Source organism: Amblyomma mixtum, chromosome 3 (genome assembly GCF_055824585.1).
Source record: "Amblyomma mixtum isolate Tamu chromosome 3, ASM5582458v1, whole genome shotgun sequence".
Taxonomy (NCBI): domain Eukaryota; kingdom Metazoa; phylum Arthropoda; class Arachnida; order Ixodida; family Ixodidae; genus Amblyomma; species Amblyomma mixtum.
Genome location: NC_143014.1, coordinates 305,279,839 through 305,296,641, shown reverse-complemented (window position 1 = coordinate 305,296,641; position 16,803 = coordinate 305,279,839). Strand labels below are relative to the sequence as shown.

Genomic DNA, 16,803 nt, shown 5'->3' with positions numbered 1-16,803 from the left:
GTACACATTATACCGGATTGAATTCCACACTTCATTTCACAGACCCAAAATTAGCACTTTAGAGAAGGAAGCACTTCAGATGAAAGCACATCCAGTTAGAAGTACATCAGAAACGCACTCATTCTGAAACACATTAGGTTAAATATAATGAAGTGGAAAACATATTCAGATTGGAACACATATATTTTAATAAGCTTAAGTTTTAAAAGTCTCGAGAACTTAACCTTTAACGCTATTAGAGTTGGAAGGCATTCTATAGGAAAACAAAGCACAAAATCAAATTAAGAGGCACCAAGAACAAGAAGAAGCACAAAACACAAGTATACAAGAAAATCATGGGACATTGGCTATTAGAAAATGTGCATGTATTGCTCATATTGACAACTTTTCCGGGTGGATATCGATAAGCGCAAGGTTATCCTCCTCAAAAATCCTATCCTTGAAAATTATCCTCGAAAATGAACATATGACGGCTCTTTTCCAAAGTAAACCAAGCAAAAAACTGACCATTGGAATCAGGGTAAACCAGATTGCAGAATTGTGCAGATTTGACCTTTGTATTGAAAATCTGTTTCTATTTGAAAATGATGTTCCACCCTGGTTGAGAGTCTCCAGAATGTAACTTTACATTGGCCAAGTGCAATGGGAAAGTTGCACCTTTGGCTGTGATAAAAAGTGAGTTTATGGGAATTGAAGAGAAGTACTGTGGCTTTTTATCTTTCTATACAGGTGGCTCCAAAAAAGATGACCGAGTTAGTGCAGCTGCTGTGCAGGAGGTTTCAAATGGTTGTGCCATCACCATTCACTCAAAAGGAAGTTTGTACACTGCTGAATTGTATGGCATATAACGGCGGTAAAAATAATAAGGAACGAAAACAATAAAAAGGTGGTAATGTAAAGCTTCTCGAGGAGCGCTGTGACTAAAATTATTTCAAAACCACAGAAATAAAGCCCCTCTTTTACTATACATCCTTCGACACCTTTATCAACTCGCGATATGCGGTTACAGCGCGCACTACTGCTGGGTTGCAAGCAGTGTTGGTGTTTGCAGGGAACACTCTTGGGACTCCATAGTAGAAAACGCAAGTCAGCAGTTCCAGCAAGAGGAAAATTCCTTGCCAGAATTATAGGGGAACAATTTCCCAATGTCCAAATGGCAGCTCAAATAGAACCGCTAACAAAATTATAAATTTTATTTGGTGATACCAAAATATAAATGCAAGGTTTATCACCACAAAACTCATTTTCAGAATGTGATGACTTCGAGTCGGACTTGCTTTTGGGAACACAGCCACCTGAATGCGAGCACTGTAGTGGACTGCTTTCATTTTATCATAGTTGTTGGCATTCTTTTAACCTCTCCATTTTATGAAACTCATCGTCGCACTGATTGTCATTAATTTTATGAATACCACATACCATTTCATCCTTCTGTTTTGTTAGGGGATCCCCATTGTACCATTTGACGGCGTCGGGCATTATTTAAATATAATCAGAATTTTGATCAACATGTACAGTTTTTTCAGTCATCATAACTTTGGAAAAGGTAGCCTGGCACTGACAAGAGGGCGCCATAACCAAGCATGGTGGGAGGGAACTCCTGGCCCTCTTGCACGTGGCAAAACCCATCCATTAACTTCCATTTAAATGTTATATTCTGTATTTTTCTCGAGGTCACAGCACTGCGTTTATGTCATTTTAGTTTGCATTTGCTTCATTCCAGCTGTTTACACTGAATTTTTATTATAGTTTTAATGCACAGCCCAGAATTATCCGGTCACACTTTACCTGATCTGACACAACCTTGAACGGTGCTCAGGCACGTGCTCTGCAATGCAAAATATTGGCCTTAGTCGCCGTTGTGCCATTAAATTTCCAACTAATTGATTAATGTGGATTACTGATGGATTAATGAGAATTAGCAGTCATTAGTGGGTGATTAAAATAGAATAGTAAAGATGAAGATGGAAGAGTAGGTCTGGTTAGTACAATCCTATATGACAATTCAATGGAAGGTACTCAAACACCTCATATTTTCAAATTTGGCAGTGCTGATGACATCATGTCCCTTGCAGCCAATCAGTTAGTTTTGTTTGTGGAGGAATCCAGTGATTTTTACAAGACATTGATTCTGTCGCATTAATATACAGAGGCATTGCTGTTTCGCGGTAAACAAGGGTCAGTGCTTTCCCTAACTGCAAGCACCGCTCTAGAATAGGCTCAATACATTCATTAGTCCCATTGCGCGATCTTCAACTTATTGCACTTAAATACATCTTGAACGCTGTTTTTCAGGCAGAAATCGCGTTTAACTTGAAATTATTTTTGCTTGAGGTGCACAAATTAAATGTTTGCCACTTTTGTGGGTCCTGTCATGAAAAAAAGCCCCCAAATATACCTGCCGTCAGAGGCCCTGAATAGTATAATTCCTTAGTTACAGGTTTGTAAAGCTACTGCCGGAACGTCTGAAGGTTGCATCTGAGACTTCTGGGAGAGTAGGGGATGGGGCACCCTCCCTTCACTTCATGAGTTACCATCATAGGGCAGACGTTTTATCTATGCTAGGCATATGAGCAAAGAGACGCATGCAAAGAAGACCAGCTTTCTTGGACAAAAATTTTGAATATTGTATTGGGATATTGTAAGGTATGGTTATGCAATATTTAAGGTAATAGTCCATTCTTCTGATATGTTGTGAAATCTTTATTTTAAAGTGTTTCCACGGTTGAATCGAACAGTTAAGACTCCATAGAAAACTAATGGGGAACGGCTTTTCACAATAGCGAATCCATAAATAGAAAAAAATATTTTACACTGCCATCGCGTGATCGGCGGATATATTAATTGTTACGATGAAATCTTACATTATATGAAAATATTGCATTCATAAAGGGTTTTGTGTGTAAAAATGCTTTTTCCACAATTGCTTGGTATGCATACGCAGGGCTGGGTAAGGTTGGAATAAGGTTTTGCTGGCTGGGTAAGGTAAGGCTGGGTAAGGATAAGGCTGGGTAAGGTTTTCGGCTGGGGCATGAATGCGTATGATGTTAAAAATGGCCGCTGGAAGTGAAGGAAGACTACACAATGGGCATTTGACTCGTGGGATGAAGCGTACGCCTGGTCGGAAGCCTGAAGCAAATTGTAACGGTGCGACTCATCCTGGCAGCTTTGTTGATGTTTACATGCCTCTCCACAGATTCCCGAGCTTTAGTCACGTTCAGGCCACCAATCTTTACTGCATGTCTTCTTGCCCAGGCATGTCAGTACCAGCGTTATCTTCTAGCATTCCTCCTCTCATTGATTTGGGCTAATTTAGTCTATAAATTATGTTCAAGTGGCTCTGAAAATTGCTTTGCTGCAGCCATTGCTTCATGATATGAATGGGGAATAGAACACAGAGATGTGTCAAAAGGAATTTGCTTGGTATCCTATGCTTCAGCATGAACTTTTTTGATGTGTTTACGTCTGGAAGCATCCACTGAAAAAAAATTGGACTGGACACGTAAGCTCGGCCAAAGGGTATGGTGTGATAGTGTAATCGGCTAATTCCCTTATATGCAAAAGTTCATTCCCAAATTCATAGATCCCTGGGAGTCCTCATGTCGCTCCTGGCACAGTGGCACAACAGTTAAGCAAATGCGCTACTACCCTGCGATGGCAGGTGCCCCAAGCATTGGGCCTTGTGCGACGCAGGTTGTTCTTCTACAGTGACCAGTCATTAATTTATCTGCTAGCTATCACAATGGGCAGTTTGCTCACTATCCGGTGGGCAGGTTGACGTGACGCCATACGGTAATGTGACCTGGGTGTCCGCCTTCCTTCTAGGTTGCTCTCTGAGCACCAACTGCCTGAGCCATGCTCATGATCTTTCACTCACATCACCGACAATGCCGACGCTGGATTTTCTGGGTGACGGGCCCTTTAAAGGTGTTGCATTAAAAACTAACCGAACGGTTACCACTCTGTAATGCGAGATTCAGCGACAGCTGTTGAAACAAAGAACTTGAGATGAGAAAATATGTATAGTTATAGTCCAGTGTTTTTATAGTTTTCCAAACAAACTCCTTCGAGTAGCACTACTATCCAGTCCACCGCCTCAAGCGCACGGTGCCACCACTGCTGAGCTTCTCCATGGACTCTGTTTCGCAGCAGCCACTGCAGATGCAGCGTGCCACATTCTTCCGCTCTCGAATACTTCCATGCCAACCGTCCTCCGCATCTTTTCATGATAAGTCTTCCAGTGACGCATTCCTCTACTCTGGCTAAACCCTCCTGCTTTCGGTGCCCTTGCCATGGGAGGGGATTGGTTACCGACACGAAAATCATGCATCCTCTGGTTGCGCAGTCCTCAGCTCTCTCAATACCCTCCTCCCACGTCGTTAGCACCCTCCCATTATGCAGGCTACTACTGGGGTGCTAAACCAAGGGACCAAGTTTTTAACGGCTGTCGCTGTAAACCTACACACAGTGACGGCTGCAGACGCTGCTGGCTATTGGTCAACTTCGGACAGCTATCGTTTGTCTCCCTATTTGGCAGCAGTCCCTATTGCTGCTTCCCTTCTAATGCATATTTGTTCGATTTTATTGTTGGACAAGTGTGCTACTTGTGCTTCACACTCTACTGCAGCCAAGCCCTGTGCCAAGAGGAAGCCAGTGAGAGGCGCACCTGGAAGAGCTGCAGTGCCTCCTGAACCACCTGTGCAGCATCTGTCCTCCTTAGCACCACTTCAAGAGCCCCGACGGGACAGAGGACCCAACTTCGGTACCGGTATTCTGGACCAGGAAGTAGGTGGACTACACCGACAAGTATGGAATCGGCTATGAGCGATGTGATGGGCATTGGCTTGCTCTTCAATGACAACACCCACATTATGCGCCTCAACAACTGCATGTGAGTTTCTCTATGGCCTTTCCTTAAAACTGCCTTGCGATGGCACCCTGAAGTAAACAGAGAGGCTCCATATGAAGTTCTTGAAAGCTGATCACAAATGATGAGTAGAAAACTGCTAGCTGTGCGAGGAAATCTCAAATTTGTTTCGTTTCTGAAGTGTTCTTTCTTCCTTTCAGGGTACCAAAATTAACCATTTCATCGCCTTGCGTCCTTCCAGATTAGTTTTCTTCATGACCACTCGAAGATTATCTCGTGCCCGCTGATGGCCACGGTGAGTTATCTTGACAGCAACCATGCATTCCACACGTATTGCCTGGCAACTCTAGAGCATGGATGCCCGCTGGAGTTGTGCTCACGGCTCAAGTATGCGCGCAGCATCCTCGTTAGACTTGCTAGTGCATCATCCTAGCCGGATCGGGCTGCATCTCACTGCAGCATCTGTGCCATTCTCATTCTTGCGCATATATTGCATGGACCTTTTATGTGTGCCTTTTGTGCTTAGTGTCTTGTGCTCTTTTTTATCTAATGGACACGCTTCCTAGTGAGCTGTAACTATACTTTCACTGCTTAGTTATTTAAATGATGGCTATTTTACGAGGCCATATATATTAACTGCACACGGTCTTTAATTCATGCCTGCATTGCTCCTTTAAGCAGTATTTTTATTTCTTTCAGACCCTGTTGTAAGGATTTGGAAGAGCGAGAATTTCAACACTTTCTTGAGCTTTTACCTCTAAGAGCCTGTAGGCGCTGCCATCCATTGATTTCTCAATGAGATCTTGAAATAAAGGCTTCCTCACCAGTGTATGTTTTGTATTTGTTTTAACTTTACACACTTTACACTTTCATCACTGATTCCTTTTGCTTCTCTACTGCCTCAAGCGCATAAGCGCAGGCAAAGTGTAGAAAAATGTGCCGGCAACTGAGCTCCACTGTGCACTGGCCTGTATCACCGGGCTTAATTCCAGCATATTACTCGAATTTCATGCACTCTGCGGAAGCAACAATCATGCATGCCGCTAATCCATGATCAGCCTTCGCAGTTTTGGTGATAGTTTGTCCAGAGACAAAAAGGGACTAGCGGTTTCATGATATCTGCCCCTAGCGCATTTCAATGCAGCGTTTGCGAGATGGATGCCTTGTACGCAGAGGAGAGGTACGCTATACACCATAGACAGGTAGATGTATACACTGATAGCGAAACATGCATAGAAGCCCTTATGTTCAAAGAATGCCGGCTGAATGGGCTTCCTCAGTGTCGTCTTTGTGATGAGTTGACAACTATAACCAGTGATAATAAGGAAAATAGTACCAGCCAAAAGAAGATGCACACAGGATGCTTGGAAGAAGACTGGACAGAGGCATGACGAACCCTTTGTGGACTGCGGTTGGCGTTTTTTACAAAATATTACAGGTGAATGGAGAGGTCTATATTTGCCACACAGTTCGCTGTATCAATGATAGAGCGTGAGTGCACCATAAATCTTTAGTAAAGTGAACTGGATCGAATTTGTCCCTTCACTACAATGATTGTAAATGTGAGTTGTGCTTGATATATCAGTATTTCGGACAGGAGGCGCAATAAGTTGGCTCACTAAGCACCTGAGGCCTTATTGATTGCATAGAAAAGCGGTGCATGATGTAGTCACAGCTCTGCTGCTCTTCAAAGCAAAGAATTGCTTTTGTGGAAACTTTTTTCTGATCACAAGCCCCTGACAGGATTCAGCATGTTTCCTTTCGAAGAATGAAATTCAGTTCTGCTTGGCCGCCGCGGTGCCTCAGTAGTTATGGCACTCAGCTGCTGACCAAAAAGACGTGGGTTTGATGCCGCAGCCGCAACGGTTGAATTTCAATGGAGGGGAAATTGTAGATGCCCGTGTACTGTGCGATGTCACTTCTCGTTAAAGAACCGCAGGTGGTAGAAATTTCCAGAGCCCTTCACTATGGCGTCCCTTGTAGCCTAGTCGTCTCGGGACGTTAAACCCCCTAACCAAACCATTCTTTTGTCTGGTGTTATTTTCCTTAATGCAATGCAAAACTAGCCCAACAAGTTTTACTAGTAAAGAGTGGCATTATACTTGTACATCACACAAACGTGAAATCGAAGCATGCGTATTAGGTGGGAAAAAGTAATGCCCAAACATTTCGACGTCCAACGCAACCCACGACACGAGGTCGAAAGAAGGGATGAGCGCTGACTACCAATTTTTACATAGCGGTCATTGCATCTTCATTCATCCTCACGTCACGTGTCGCACTCAATTTAGACTTCAGTGTAGCAGCAGGCCCAGCTATCTATTGTAATCTCCGCGAGGTACAGTTTTAGGAGACTGTCTGGTAGCTGTTCTCCGGCACTCAAGTTTGCTAAAAATCAGCTGCTACAGAATGTGTTGATCGAGATTTGGTCGCATAAAATGCAGTAAAGGAAATTTTTATTAAATGTGTCTTTTTTTATTTGAGAACAGTGAAGCAACTCGAGACTGGATAGTGATGCAAAAAGAGGTTGCTGGAGTTGAAAGGACAAATGTCAACCCTTTGAAAGTGCAGCTCAAACAAACCTTATTGTATAGTGGAGAAGAACACCAGCTTTGGTTTAGCCAATTAGGCCTGCATCTGGCCATGGAATCTGCTTCGTCAGCCTTAAAGGGTCAGTCTACTCACCGAGATGAGTGTATAAATAATGGCATATTCTGGTAGTTGGCACCCTATAACATCAATAACGAGGGATCTGCGCCCGGTTTAGGCAGGAATTTATATTTTATTTCGGCGTTAAAAGTCGCGTAAAAATGCATGGTGGCGACCCCAAACGTTCATTTTGTTCAAGAAAGTGGTAGTCTTTTTTTGTAGAAGCATAAGTGAATATACTACATACCATTTGTATGCCCCAATGTCAGAGAAACGCACATTTTGTTCTAGTAAACTAGAAGGCGTACCGCTCGCTTTTTCTGTAAATCACATGAATATTTATAGTTACACGTACGCAAAACGCAGGCACATTCCCACTTTTAGTTCAGCGTATGCTAGCTGAGACGCAAAAATAAACAGCCTATAGTGGCGCCATCTGGTCGTCAGGACGGGAACCATTGCTGTAAACAAACCGACTCTCCACTTAAGCCTAGGAGCGGCAGAATCGTCACTCTAATTATTAAAATAAAGCAAATTTATCTCTTATATGTTTTCTTATAGGCGAGATGAGACGAAGCGAGAGGTCCGGCTTCGACGGGCGCCGCCTTGTTTGTCGCCGCGCGGCGGAAATCCAGATGGTTGCCAGATGAGACTACCATCTCATACAGATGTGTTCCCACATTAATAAATTCTATTTTAAAATGTTCTACCGCACTCCTTGGCACCACAGCTGGCTAAACGGTAATTTGAGTAAAGAGCTATCGGTTGCCGCAAAGAAAATATGGTCGATAAAATTCAGTAGACTGACCCTTTAAGATAAAGCTTGCCAGTGATATGCTAATCTGTGAAATCTGAGCTCGCCACCTGTCACCTTCCACCCTCCCTTTCTCTTCCCTCTACCCTGAACGTGGACTGGAGGTTTTTCCTTTATTACTTTCCCACCAGCCATGGTTGTCAGGTGGCGACCATTCAAAAAAAATTAAATTAATGTAAATTTCAATAATTCAGTTAAATTCAGTAATTACGGTCTTTCGGCTGACTGTATATTCCACGGTAGAATGCACGGATGCATGGCTAAACCAAAGATATAATAGTTTTCGGTGTAAAAGTCGCCATGCATTCTGGGCCACACCTAAACTACTCCAATGCAGGAATGCGTGCGGGCTGATTCCTGTTTCGTTGCCAAGAGAAAGAATGGTTTTTGAGAAAATGTACTTTTCATGCGCAGTGTATTGTGCTACTGCCCAGGATGGTGACTAACGGTATGTGACAACGGAAGTACAACGGGTAATTCGTGCTGGTTTCCTGTTGCCCAAGATCTCGCCTGGCGCTTCCTTATAGACATTAACGCTCTCGGTCACCTTCGAAGGTCGAAGATTTTGCCTGTTGTGAAGGTGATAGCATTCTCGCCGATCGGTAGCTGCACTTGTGGAAGGTTGCGCCGATGTCGACACCATTGTGTCAGGCCATAGCAGCATAGTTGGCGAGTGAAATGTTCAGAGGCAGTCCAATTTGGTCACTTCATTTCGAGAGGTTTTCGTGCCGCCAGTGAACACGCGCTGATTGGCCTCAATGCGGCAGCTGTCCCGACGGGGCACGTGACGCAACCTTGCACCCTGAGGGCGGTTTTGTGTGTACAGCCGGCCAAATCTTTAGCTAACGTGCTTGAGGGCCACTTTTTCTGTGCTGTGCATTGGGACGAAGCAAACTCACTGAAACAAAGCCCAGGCTTACCAAGCCCAGGTTTACGAAGCCCGTGCTTAATATTGTGCTTTCAGCAACCTTGCCTCGTCCTAAGACGCGGGAGCTCGAAAAAAAGGCTACGCAAGAGATACGTTCGTACAAGAAATGAGATCGGTTGTTTGTTAACCGCCCTAGAACTTAACGAAATAAATTAAATAGTAAACATTTTGCTCAATGAACCTTAGCTAATTACCTAATTAATCAGAATTTAAATATATATTAGCTACATTCGATAGGAAACAATATGCCTTCACTTCATCCAGCTGTGGTGCATCGCTTTCTTTTTTTAATCCTTGACTAAAATTCCGCGAAACATCCTGAATGGCTTCGCCCCAACAGTGAAACCAGGCGTTACCGCCACGCCGCAAAAACGAAAACTAAAGCGTACCTGTGAGCTCAATCTAGGAAGCCATGCGCAGTGAACTGGTTGGAATACGAAGTTCTAGTGGCCTTGGAAACTCTGTCGAAGCCTCCCAGCGGGCCGGGGTCTTCTGTGCTGTGTAACATCGTTAAACCAGGGTCCTCCAATAGTCCTACTGGAGGACTCTGGCTCAATGGACCGCATCTCCGAGTTTACGCGAAGGTGGGCGCGCTGGCGTCAAAATTTTATCGCACTGAAGTCGACGAGCTCTCCGGAGAAACGGTTCGTGCCGGTCTTTCCATAGGCGGGGAAAGGTTTGCGTATGCTTTGTGTGCTGCTCGACGAAGCCGCTTATGCGCGATAATTTCAGTTTTCCACAGTCAATGACTGCAAAACTACGAGCGCCGTTACACATGGCTATAATGCGCGAAATTTCGGCAAGTGAAATTAACGGGGGGTTGCGCTATATCCCTTCGTAGGAAAATTTTACTTCATTAAAACGAGATATCAGATACATCGTACCCAGTCAAAAAAACCATTGGAACCAATTGGATTTCCAACTGGTTCCAAATGGTTCCAATTGGACTAGTTGAGTTTCCAACTGGTTCTAATAGACCTTTCCACAAATTCCGCCGCGCCACCAAGCGGCCGCGCAAAGCACACTGGGAAAACGGAGCGCCGCGGCGCCGCTCTCGCGTCTTTTCGTCCGTCTCTCCGACTGCGCCTGCTCACCGGAAAGCCTTCGCTATTTCTTATACCTGTGCTACATGGGAACGTTCGAATGACATCTGAGTCGAATGACATTCGAGAACTGGAATGGCATTCGGACTAGACGGACGCGCGCGGTGCTACACGAAACCTTCCAAGCGCATTCGAAAGCTTCAGCTCGTTTTCAGTGTACAACGATGACGACGGCGGTGGTGACACTGCTCCGACAACGACACTATCACGGTCAACAGCAGCATGTGATTATAGTGACATATCTAGTTTACTATAATATGATTGCAGTGGGACACGTTTTTCAGGCCAACGACACCGACGAATCCGATCAGCGGACGGTCAGCCTTGTCGGCGGCTGAGCGAAAGCACGGTGATGAGGCGGCGGTGCAAATATGTTCGGGCTTCTAAATGAGCGAAACGAACGGCCATATTTCACATGTGCAAACCTGAACAGTCACCAGCGATAAGCGCTTCCCAGATGAAAAAAATCTAGCTGGTTTCAATTGGTTCTAACTGGTTTCAGCTGGGATCAGTTGGTCCCAGCTGGGACCAACTGGCCAGCAGTTGGGACCGACTGGCCTGCAGTTGGTGCCAACTGGCCTGGAGTTGGGACCAACTGACCAGCAGTTGGGGTCAACTGGCCTGCAGTTGGGACCAACTGACCAGCAGTTGGGACCAACTGGCCAGCAGTTGGGGCCAACTGACCGGCAGTTGGGACCATTTGGCCTGGAGTTGGGACCAACTCGCCAGCAGTTGGGGCCAACTGACCGGCAGTTGGGGCCAACTAGCCTGCAGTTGGGGCCAACTGGCCCCAACTCAAATCCGCATAACTGCATTTTGATTTAAGTTAAAAACGTGGTTTGTCCTATTACCTCAATCCTGTTGTTGATCACCTGTGTTTAAAGACACTTTTTCAGATCCTGCAAGAGAGCATCAAAAAGCAGGCAGAAATTATGCACAGCAACAATTCACATCTGAAAGGAAAAACTGTAAACCAAGATTTATTTCAAAATTGACACAGCAGACTTTATCATTAGTGAAAGTTTGATTTTATAGCATATATGCAAACAAAGATCATATTCACTGCAAGACAGCATACAGGCAGTAAAAAATCATCTCGACTCTAGACAGCAGCATTGCCTTGGAAGTCTAGATGTGGCCATTTCGTCAATGACATGAAAAAAGTGCGCACCTTATTAAACAACTGTCCCCGCTGCATTTCATTTTCATCAGAAATGATGAGGATAGGCCCAGCATCAATCTTCACGTCAGAAATCTTGAGTACCCCACACACTTCATGATCGGCTCGGTGTGGAGTCGAGGTATCGTTTGTGAGGCCGCATTATGCTGTTTCGATAACGCGACTAGGAGATCAGAACAGATTGCAAAGCAGACATCAAAACATGCATCAAAACAATCAAAATAAACCATGCACGGAGCACACTTCAACGCGCGGCCATTCGGATTCGGATATGTGGCTTTCCCTTTGTATCGGGCGGTCCTTACGGAGAAAAACCTCCGAAAGTGTCCTAGCCTATTTTGGAGTCTTCCTCGTCTTCATGGATATTTCTCTCCACAATGTCAAACGACGTTTGGTTTGTTTTCACCGCCAATGCTGATGTTGATGTTGATGCGGCTGAGGATTTCGCCGATGTCTCCCCAAAAAGTACAATTTCTAAGCATATTCTAACAAGTATCTTTATACGGTTGCTGCAAAATGTCATGACAAATACGAAAAGTACTTATATTTTTTTTGCGCATTTGGTGCGACATATCGCATTTTGTCTGGCATCGTTCAACCGCGTTGAAACTTGAACATAACCAGCGGCAGCCATCGCCATCGCTGTCACTGGCCGCACTGGCTACGATTGTGTGTTGTCTGTGTGTCGTCGGGTCTAGTGATTTCCTTAATATATTCTGAGCAGTAGGTATGTTTTAGATTCTTTGCCCCATGTTTGCCTTAATAAGATTCCTCGCGGATATCGACAAGAAGCCGCACGTGGTGCCAGCGTCCGATATTGAAGACTTTCGCCCGACGACAACTGAGGATTTCGACAAGTCTGTCTACTCGGTCTTCTTGACAGACAAAGAAGGGGACGGAGAAGACACCGGCTACTACGTCGCGCAGGTACTCTTACTAGCCGGTAAGTTTTAACCCTGTGTCAAGACCCGGCACTCTGACAGTGGCTTGGCGTTCGGTTACTGATTCTAAAATCGCGAATCCCGCCTGCGGCGGCATTTCTTTTAAGAAATGCAAAAACGCCTGTGTACTGTGCGATGTCACTGCACGCTCAACTATCCAAGGTAGAGTAAATCAGTCCGAGCTCTCCACTATAGCCTCCCCCATAGCCCACGTTTGGAATGTAAACACCACGTACTGTACACACTATGCGACGTGTCTATCGTACTGGCATAGACAGAATCAGACATTCAGCGCACTTTGGCGTTCGAGTAATTGCCTGAGCGGATTGTTATTTTAGTGAAGCGCAGCAGCCAGCACCAGCAAGAACTTAATTCGCGCTGCGATGGGGTGTCAAACACGTGTAGCGCTGGTTCGACGAAGCCAAAGCATGCTTAATGGTATTAATTCCTTTACCTACTAGAGAACTGAAATTAAGGGCATATTGCGATCGGAATAGAAAAATACGTGTAGGCTGCAAAAACACGGACATGGAAGTGGATTACGTGGGCCAAGCAAATATGAAGCAAAAGACCTGGTCTGTTTTATTTAGGTTGGCTTGTTTTCGTTGCTGCTTCCAGTGGCGTGAGATTAAAACTAGTGCAGATGTGTGTGCACACTAGTTAGCTTAATTTTGGTGCATCCCGCCAGCCGAACTGCCATGGCTGCTTCTGTTAGCGTTTTTGGTAGGTCATAATATATTTAATCTGTTTCAATTATCTGCATAATTGTGAATGGCCTCAGAAAGGGTCAGTGCTGATCTTGAGCAAAATTTTCAACCAATTTAAGTGTTAACTGTCTGCTGAGCAGTGCACTAGTCGGGCAATGTATGACTGTGATTGCTCACTACTTCAAGAAGCATGGCTGTTTATTTTCAATTATTTGGCCCTTTTACCACGCATGCTGTATCGTACATTGATAGCCATAAGAGATTAAATATCCTTGCATATAGTATTTTTTAATGTTCTACAATCTCATTTTCCCTTTCCTCTGTAAAATTTCACACAGCAGGCGATTCCAATTGTATTTGTAACTCGCGGCTGCATTTGTGCCTTGTGTGACAATTTTTATGGAATGTAGGGCTGGAATTTTGCATTTTCTCATGTTGCTGCCCTTCCCAACTATTTAGTTTGGGAAGGCATGCGCCAGCAAGACTGCTGCATAATGTGCACGTTGACTTTAAAACTTGTTTTTTTTTTCTGTAATTTTTAGGTACAGTCTGGCAGTGGGGCTCCCAAAAAGGCGTGGATGTGGAAGGGACTGTGGCCATCATCCCGGGACTCCTGACCGAGAAGATTTAAGATGTGAAAAAACCTCTCCTCAGGAAGCTTGGAAGCACCTAAGTGCATGCTAATAAATAGTTTTGACACTTTTCATGCTGTGGGCAGTGTGTGCTGACTGGAGGGTCACTGCCTGCCTTTTGAGCGGCTTTTAACCAGCCTCGGTGCACTGTGGCAAAAACAGCACCAGAGGTAACCATAACCAGCTGGCAACTGGTCCCAGTTGGGACCAGTTTGCAATGGGTCCCAGCTGTTGGGACCAGTTGAACTGGGTTATGGAGTAATTCCCAATTGGGACCAACTGGCAGTGGGTCCCAACTGGGCAGCTGGGACCCATTGTCAGCTGGTCCCAGCTGGGAATTATTCCATAACACAGTTGAACTGGTCCCAGCTGGCACCAGCTAGGACCAGTTGTAATTTTTTCATCTGGGTTGCCAAATTAATTTCAGTCGACGATGACTGCCTTCCCTTCCGCGACGACTAGGCCTAGCGAGTCCGTAGGATATGATCTACTGATTGCGGCGGTCGTGATGAGCGAATCACTAGCTTTAGCGAATGAAAATGGTCACCGAGTGTAGCTTTGGCAGTAGTGACCTGAAATTAATTATTGCTTACATCGCTGGGCACGCATATGATGAACGTGAAACGCCGGTGTGACCCAGACTGCCGAGCCGTGCTTTACGGCCAGCAGCAGTCGTCGCCGTCGCTAGCTTGTGGATAACAAGTTAGGCCGTTTCAATTAAAGCGAACGGTCGCCAAACATACTTCTGGATAAAGTAGTTTAAAATAAAGTACTGGTCACGTCGGAGGAAGCCGGGACAAAAAACGAGAAGCGCCGGTCCTGCGCGATGTCAACAGCCCGCGGTTGTTAAGTGTTTCTCAGGCGTGCGATCACATCATCGCTTCCCACACATTATCGCACTGCGTAAACAAGCACGGCTACAGCCGGTAAAAAAGAAAACAGGTTGATTAATAGAACTAAAGCGCCGATTGCGTTTTATGTCATGAGAACGAGTACTAACTGTTCGTACGCAGCGATGTAAACAACAGTATGAGTGCAGTTCTCCTCATCGGCGCACTCCTGGGTAAATTTCATGCTGACGCGGTAAATGTTCACTGCTGTAATATATAATATTAAAGCACTCCCTTAGACAGAACACGAGCTATTTGCTAAACATGACACAGTTGGTTGACACAGTAAGCGTGACACAGTCGGATGTTGCGTTCCGCGGCCACGGATCACCAGCCGAGCACCAGCAGACGCAAAGACCGGCGTTCTCCCAATGCATGTGTACACAGAGCCCTCGCCGCTCATGTGCCCATGGTGGTGGTGAATAACTTTATTCATAAAAGCCCCCCCCCCCCAAAAAAAAAAAAAACGAAAATTATGCAGCAGCATTACGGGCGGCCTTCAGGCTGCCGTTTGTGGCGTCCTGGCCGTACCTAGTCGCGACGCCCTCTGCCCCGGTCACCAGCCGAAGTTGGAGATTCGCATGTGCCCATTGCTCTGCGTAATCACAGCAGGCGTCCGTTCCGCATACACTCGGTGTGGAAAGATCGTGGAGAGACGATCCATGTAACCCTTGCGCCGGCTAGTGTTGAAATGCGTACCACATATTTTGTGGTGTTTCGAAGGCTTCCACAGGGTAAATCGCCCTTGCGAACCTTGCCGATTTATCCTGCGCATCCATTCTAGCTTCAGCTTCTTGTCCTTGGGGAATACGTGGTATGAAATGCTGATGTCCTTTCTCGTGTTGTTACTACAGCCGGGCACGCAGCACCTTTGACCGCCACCGCGATTCTAATCTGCAGACATGTCGAATGTCTAAAAAAATCCCCACATAATTGCAGAAATACTAAGAGATAACCACCACAGCAGTACGCTGCAACATTTACAACGCGCGCGAGAAGACGCACAACGCCTGAACACGGCGGAACAACACAGCAACACGCTTGACAGCAGACGACGCGGACGGCGACCGCTCCTTTCTCCCATCATGCTTTGCGCGGATCCGCTAGGGGATGGCGCGGCGCTGCAATTTGTGGAAAGGTCTATTGGAATGGTGTTCCAATTGCATGGTCCAATTGGACTATTCAATTGGACCATTTGGGTTTCCAATTGGTGGGCCCAATTGGTCTTACCCATTACATCCAATTGGACCGCCCAACTGCACCCAATTTTTGCAGTGAAAGTTTGAATTTTTGACAAACAAGGTAGAACCAATATGGTTCCTATAATAGGTATCAGCAGCTTAACCTACTAAATTATACTCATCATCTGCACCACCACTGCAGCTGAAATTAAATTAAATAACTGCGCTCAGTGGGCAAGCGCCGCTGGCCCTCATATACCCCATATATACCCTATATACCCCATTTGTGAGGCTCTCATGCCACATATTGTGGCATGAGAGCCTCACAAATGGGGTATATAAGTTGGAGCAGAAGTATGTTCTCTGGATCTACATATTCAGCTAATATATGCTACTAGTGCCTGAATATTGCTTGCATGTGATGTATTTGTGCCTGTTGATTTTGATTTCCATAAAACATGTTAATCTCAATTCCATAGAACAATGTTGATTGGCACTAGGCACGACATCTCCCTGCAGTCCTCATAAATGAGTTTTCCTTTTGCATATTATATGTTCAGTTGTAGAAATATTTGTCCAAGATTCTCGAGCATATTATTCACAAACATTTAGCTACCTCTCTCAATGAACATAACATATTTTGTGAATATTTTCTGGGTGAAATAACTGCCTGGCCTAATGGGTCCAATTGGCTAGTCCAGTTGGGTCCAATTGGTCGGGTGTCCAGAAACACCACTGGAACCAATTGGTTCCAATTGGAACTAATGGGAATATCCAGCTGGTTCCATTTGGAATGTCCAATTGGTTCCAATGGTTTTTTTGACTGGGTACTGTAACAGAGCTTCCAAGGGCAATAGTTGCAGTCGAGCCCGGATATATCAAACACGGACATTTCGAATCTATGGAATCTA

At 45.1% G+C, this 16,803-nt stretch overlaps 1 protein-coding gene and 1 long non-coding RNA gene across 10 annotated transcripts in view; both read left to right on the top strand.

The window, feature by feature from the left end:
* LOC149355466 (uncharacterized) overlaps positions 1 to 5,698 on the top strand; it is a 52,693-nt gene extending 46,995 nt beyond the window's left edge. For 8 of the 9 annotated variants that reach the window (XR_016291518.1, XR_016291517.1, XR_016291512.1 and 5 more), the window contains 3 exons: positions 4,628 to 4,891; positions 5,068 to 5,162; positions 5,567 to 5,698. This is a non-coding gene — a long non-coding RNA (uncharacterized LOC149355466). The remainder of the gene's footprint in view (positions 1 to 4,627; positions 4,892 to 5,067; positions 5,163 to 5,566) is intronic. The other variant, XR_016291513.1, reaches the window with a different exon arrangement.
* Positions 5,699 to 11,264: 5,566 nt separating this feature from the next.
* LOC149355465 (BEN domain-containing protein 5-like) lies at positions 11,265 to 13,945 on the top strand. The gene is made up of 2 exons (XM_089577644.1): positions 11,265 to 12,484; positions 13,732 to 13,945. The coding sequence occupies exons 1-2, from the start codon at positions 12,292 to 12,294 to the stop codon at positions 13,818 to 13,820; spliced, it is 282 nt and encodes a 93-aa protein (XP_089433770.1). The 5' UTR covers positions 11,265 to 12,291; the 3' UTR covers positions 13,821 to 13,945.
* Positions 13,946 to 16,803: the final 2,858 nt, after the last annotated feature.

Bases quoted from the DNA above. Each gene is read 5' to 3' on its own strand.
- LOC149355465 (XM_089577644.1), top strand. From the start codon at position 12,292: ATGTTTGCCTTAATAAGATTCCTCGCGGATATCGACAAGAAGCCGCAC. The intron at 12,485-13,731 runs GTAAGTTTTAAC...TGTAATTTTTAG, and splicing joins GCAGGTACTCTTACTAGCCG to GTACAGTCTGGCAGTGGGGC.